This window comes from Indicator indicator, unplaced genomic scaffold (genome assembly GCF_027791375.1).
Source record: "Indicator indicator isolate 239-I01 unplaced genomic scaffold, UM_Iind_1.1 iindUn_scaffold_404, whole genome shotgun sequence".
Classification (NCBI taxonomy): Eukaryota; Metazoa; Chordata; class Aves; order Piciformes; family Indicatoridae; genus Indicator; species Indicator indicator.
The window spans coordinates 6,294-11,664 of NW_026539420.1; the positions used below are offsets into that span (position 1 = coordinate 6,294).

General features: G+C 59.9%; 1 protein-coding gene across 1 annotated transcript; it reads left to right on the forward strand.

The window, feature by feature from the left end:
- Positions 1-1,295: 1,295 nt before the first annotated feature.
- On the forward strand, positions 1,296-5,124 carry AAR2 (AAR2 splicing factor; the record flags this gene model as incomplete). Its single annotated transcript, XM_054399067.1, has 2 exons — positions 1,296-2,052; positions 4,895-5,124. Coding segments are annotated over exons 1-2 (987 nt in total), but the record flags the coding sequence as incomplete, so codon positions are not given.
- Between the last annotated feature and the right edge of the window lie 247 nt (positions 5,125-5,371).

Below are 5,371 nucleotides of genomic sequence, written 5' to 3' on the forward strand. Positions count from 1 at the left end.
TGAGAAACTTGAGGTCTCCAGCAAAACAAAGGAAAGAATGAAAAAGAATCATAGAATTGTGAGGGTCGGAAGGGACCTCAAGGCTCAGCCAGCTCCAACCCCCTGCCATGGGCAGGGACACCTCACACCACAGCAGGTTGCTCACAGCCACCTCCAGCCTGGCTGCAAAAACCTCCAGGGATGAGGCTTCCACCACCTCCCTGGGCAACCTCTGCCAGTCTCTCACCACCCTCATGGGGAACAATTTCCTCCTGACATCCAATCTGAATCTCCCCACTTCTACTTTTGCTCCATCCCCCTCAAGTCCTATCACTCCCTGACACCCTCAAAAGTCCCTCCTCAGCTTTCTTCAGATCCTGGGAGGCCACCTGGAAGGTCTCCTGGGAGCCTTCTCCTCTCCAGACTGCACAACCCCAACTCTCTCAGGCTGTCTCCAGATCAGAGCAGCTCCAGCCCTCTGCTCCTCCTCGTGGCCCTTCTCTGGACACCTTCCAGCACCTCCAGATCCTTCTTCCTATCCACCCACCATTGCCGTCCTCATGCCCACCTTTGCTGCCCCATGTGTGCCTACAAAAGTTGGCAGCTGCTGCATGAAGCCTCTCTGAGCTCCCGCAGCAGCCAGCCTGGTGCCACCTGTGCTTTGGAGAGAGCAGAGCCCAGGGTGTCCATGTGCAGAGACCCTGCCACCTTGGGCTGCACTTCATTAGGCTGTGGGGTCCCCTGCGTTCAAAGAGCAAGACTGAGCAAGACTTTGAGGTTAGCCCAGGGCCATGGTTGTCAGCTGGGGAGGTCTAGGGGTGCAAGACCGTCTTTGGGGGACGCTGGCTCAGAATGGAGCAGCCGCCAGACATGGAGGGCCCTAGGCACAAATGTGACCTCAGACCGTGGTGTCTTGGGAGCCAGGTGGGGTGCGCGGGGGGGTCCAAGAGACCACCGCCCGCTGAGGACCGTGGGCACAACTGCCTGCAGTGAGTGAGCGCCCGGGGAGCTCACTACAGGACCGGAGGTGGAACGAGAGCTCACTACGCCCGGAACGGCCGTGCCCGGAGCGGTCGTGCCCGGAACGGTCTTGCCCGGGACGGTGGCGCCACCCGGGCAGTTTTCGGCGCGGTCCGTCCGGCGCGGTCTGTCCGGCGCGGTCCATCCGGCGCGGGCGGTGCGGCTCGGTCCATCCGGCGCGGTCCGTCCGGCGCGGTCCGTCCGGCTCGGTCCGTCCGGCGCGGTCCGTCCGGCGCGGTCCGTCCGGCGCGGTCCGTCCGGCTCGGTCCGTCCGGCGCGGTCCGTCCGGCGCGGCCATGGCAGGCCCGCGGCTGGAGCCCGAGCTGGCTCGGCAGCTCTTCTTCGAGGGCGCGGCGGTCGTGATGCTGGGTGTGCCGGAGGGCACCGAGTTCGGCATCGATTACAGCAGCTGGGTCGTGGGTCCCCGGTTCCGCGGCGTCAAGATGATCCCCCCGGGCGTCCACTTCCTGCACTGCAGCGCGGGCCGGGCGGGCGGAGGGCGGGAGACAGGGCCCCGGACCGGCTTCTTCCTCAGCCTGCAGCGCCGGGAGGTGCGGGTGCTGCGCTGGGACGCGGCCCGAGAGGCGGTGGTCCCGGCGGCCCCGGGCGCGGGGGAGGCCGAGGCCTTCCGGGAGAACCTGCAGGAGATGGATCGGTTCCTGGGGCCCTACCCCTACGAGACGCTGAAGAAGTGGGTCTCCCTCACCAGCTTCATCGGCGAAGCGGCCATGAAGAAGCTGCAGCCGGAGAGCGGCCAGATCTGCGCCTTCGCGGAGGTGCTGCCGGTCGCGGCGGGGAGGCACACCCGAGACCGGGCGGAGCAGCGCTTGCCCCCCGTGGACGCCGAGTGCCGGAGCTACGCCGAGGGCATGGCGCGCCTGCCCCGCATGGAGCCGAAAGCCGGCACCGAGATCAGATTCACGGAGCTGCCCAAGCAGATGTACCCCGAGGGTGCCACTCCGGAGGAGATAACCAGGCACAGCATGGACCTCAGCTACGCTCTCGAGAAGGTGATTAACCAGCGCTACGCCAGCCAGCCTCTGGAGCTGCTCGGTGAGTACTGCCTATGGAGCCCTTGGGTGCTTTGGGAGGCTGTAAAACGAGACCCAGGGATGAGACCTGCTCCCTGGCATCTCAGTGGCTCCAGAGCAGTGCTGAGGAGAATGCCTTGGGGGTGTCAGCTGGTGACAAACTCCCCAGGAGCCAGCACTGGTCCCTGGCAGCCCAGCAGGCAGCTGTGTGCTGAGCTGCAACCAGAGCAGGGAGAGAGCAGCACAGGGAGGGGATTCTGCCCCTCTGCTGTGCTCTGTGCTGTGCTGCTCTTCACTGCTCTGCTCTGCGGAGACCCCACCTGTAGCAAGGTGCTTAAGGTCCCTCCTATCCCAAACCATTCTAGGATTCTGTGATCTCTTGTAATTGCAGAGCAGAACTTTGTGGAGCTTTCAGCAGCTCTAGGGCCTTTCCTGGTGCAGTGGTGTGAGGTCATGGTGCTCAATCTCCAGAGCTGCCAGCCTGCCACATTGCCCTCTCCTGGGCCTGGGTGCTGCACTGAGAGCCCAGACTGCCTCACTCTAAGGCCAAAGCAGTGACTGCAGGTAGCTGTGAGCTGCTTGTGCTGCAGAGGGAGGCTGTCACCTGGCAGCTGTTTAAGTGAAGTTCTTGAGGATGGAGCTCAGGGAGCCCTGGGAGCGTTGAGTGGGGCTGGACATCGACGTTTTGAGACTCTGGTGAGGTGGGAGCAGGGCTCCCAGCGGCAGGTCCCCCTTGTGGAGCGTGGTGGCAGCTCTGCCGTGGGCTGCTGGCGACTCTCTGTGGCAGCACTGGGGTTTGCCAGCCCTGCTGCAGGAGACACAGAATCACAGAGTCAGCCAGGCTGGAAGAGACCTCCAAGACCATCAAGTCCAACCAATCACCCAACCCTAACTAATTAACCAGACCATGGCACTGAGTGCCTCAGCCAGGCTTTGCTAAAACACCTCCAGGGATGTTGACCATGCCACCTCCCTGGGCAGTCCAGCCCAAGGGCAATCTCTCTGTCTGTGAAGAACTTCTTTATAAGACCAAGCCAAAGCTTCCCCCTGCACAGCTTGAGTCTATGTCCTCTTGTTCTGGTGCTGCTTGCCTGGGAGAAGAGCCAACCCCCACCTGGCTACAACCTCCCTTCAGGTAGTTGTAGACAGCAATGAGGTCTCCCCTGAGCCTCCTCTTCTCCAGGCTGAACACCCCCAGCTCCCTCAGCCTCTCCTCACAGGGCTGTGCTCCAGACCCCTCCCCAGCCTTGTGCTCCAGACCCCTCCCCAGCCTTGTTGCCCTTCTCTGGACACCTTCCAGCATCTCAACATCTTTCTTGAATTGAGGAGCCCAGAACTGGACACAGCACTCAAGGTGTGGCCTCACCAGTGCTGAGCACAGTGCAGGATGGCTTCCCTGCTCCTGCTGGCCACACTATGCCTGATGCAGGCCAGGATGCCATTGGCCTTCTTGGCCACCTGGGCACACTGCTGGCTCCTGTTCAGCTGCTGTCAACCAGTACCCCCAGGTCTGCCACAGTGAAGGCTGCAGCTCCCCACTGCAGGACCTCAGCTGCTTGCCAGCCTTTTTTGACAACTTCTGAGTAAATACCAACTGTGGGGAGGTCCTGGAGTGTGGTTTTGTTTGGTGGCAGGCTTGGGAAGCCAGCTGAGCTGGAGCCTCCAGGCTGCTGAGGTCTGGGGTAAGCCTCTGTGGTTTTCCCTTCTTCTGTTTGTGGTTTTTTTTTTCCTGAATTAGTATTATACCACTTCTTCTTTATCAGAGTTACCAAACACATCTCTAGGATTTACAGGGAACAAATGACCTTAGGAAATGGTGATGCCATGGGATTGGCTCAGCAGCTGCTGTGCAGTGTGCAGTGAGGCAGACCCTGGCTCTTAAGGAAATGAGATAAAACCATCTGTGAATGTCCTGCTCATCCTCCACGCTTCCCACAGCCCTTGTGGTCAAGGGCAGTGGCATCTGCACACCTGTGTGGCTCTGGAAGCTCAGGCAGAGGAGGGCTGAAGGCTCTGGAATGACATCTGTGATGTCTGGGTGTTGTTCTGAGAGCACAGGTGACAGTGGCACTCCTTAGGGGTTTGTTCACTGCCTCTACAGTCACTGCAGATATGATCATAGAATGAACATAGATCAGGGAGTGGGTTGGGTTGGAAGGGACCTTAAAGCTCATCCAGCTCCAACCCTCTGCCATGGGCAGGGACACCTCCCACCAGCACAGCTTGCTCAAGGCCTCATCCAGCCTGGCCCTGAACACCTCCAGGGAGGGCACAGCCACAGCCTCCCTGGGCAACCTGTGCCAGTCTCTCCCCACCCTCACTCTCAACAATTTCTTCCTCCTCTCCACTCTCAATCTCCCCTCTCCCAGCTCAAAGCCATTCTCCCTCATCCTGCCACTCCCAGCCCTTCTCACAAGTCCCTCCCCAGCTCTCCTGGAGCCCTTCAGGTCCTGGAAGGCTGCTCTGAGGTCTCCCTGGAGCCTTCTCCTCTCCAGGCTGAACAGCCCCAACTCTCCCAGCCTGTCCTCACAGGGGAGGTTCTGATCATTGCAGCCTCCTCTGGAGCCTCTCCAACAGTTCCATGTCCTTGTGCTGGGGTTCCCAGAGCTGGAGGCAGTGCTGCAGGTGGGGTCTGAGCAGAGCAGAGATGTTCCAGCTCCAGCTGGCCCTGCCTGGCTGTGCTTTGCTGAGGAGCACAGCGCTGGGAGCAGGCAGTGTCTGCAGTACCGATTGCTGGAAGGGCTGCATGCATGTGCAGAAGGCAAAGGCAGGGGTTTTATGCAATGAAATGCTTGCAGAGGCTTGGAGAGGACAGGTCCCTTGGGTGTGTTTTCAGTCTTGTCTGTGCTCTGGTCTGTTCTCAGCTGAGTTGCAGTTTGCTTTCATCTGCTTCCTGATCGGGAACGTGTACGACGCCTTCGAGCACTGGAAAAGGCTCCTGAACATCCTCTGCCGCTCTGAGGATGCCATGGGGAGGTACCAGGAGCTGTACAGCAGCCTCATTTCTGTGCTCTACCACCAGCTCAACGAAATCCCAGCTGATTTCTTCGTGGACATTGTCTCCCAGGACAACTTTTTAACCAGCACCTTACAGGTACGTTCCTGGCTGGCTCTTGAAAGCTGAGGCTGGGAGGAGAGAGCAGAAAGGGGAAACCTGGGGAGAAGGAATGAAGCTGCCAAAGGAGTGGAGCTGCTCTTGAGCTGCAAGGGAGATGTCAGCCTGCCTGAGCACATACAGACACACAGAGACACAGAGACACACACACACACACACTTCCTTTTGATTTTTCCCTCTGTTGTTTACAAGGGAAAGGTGGCAGCAGAGCAGTGCAGCTGGGTCT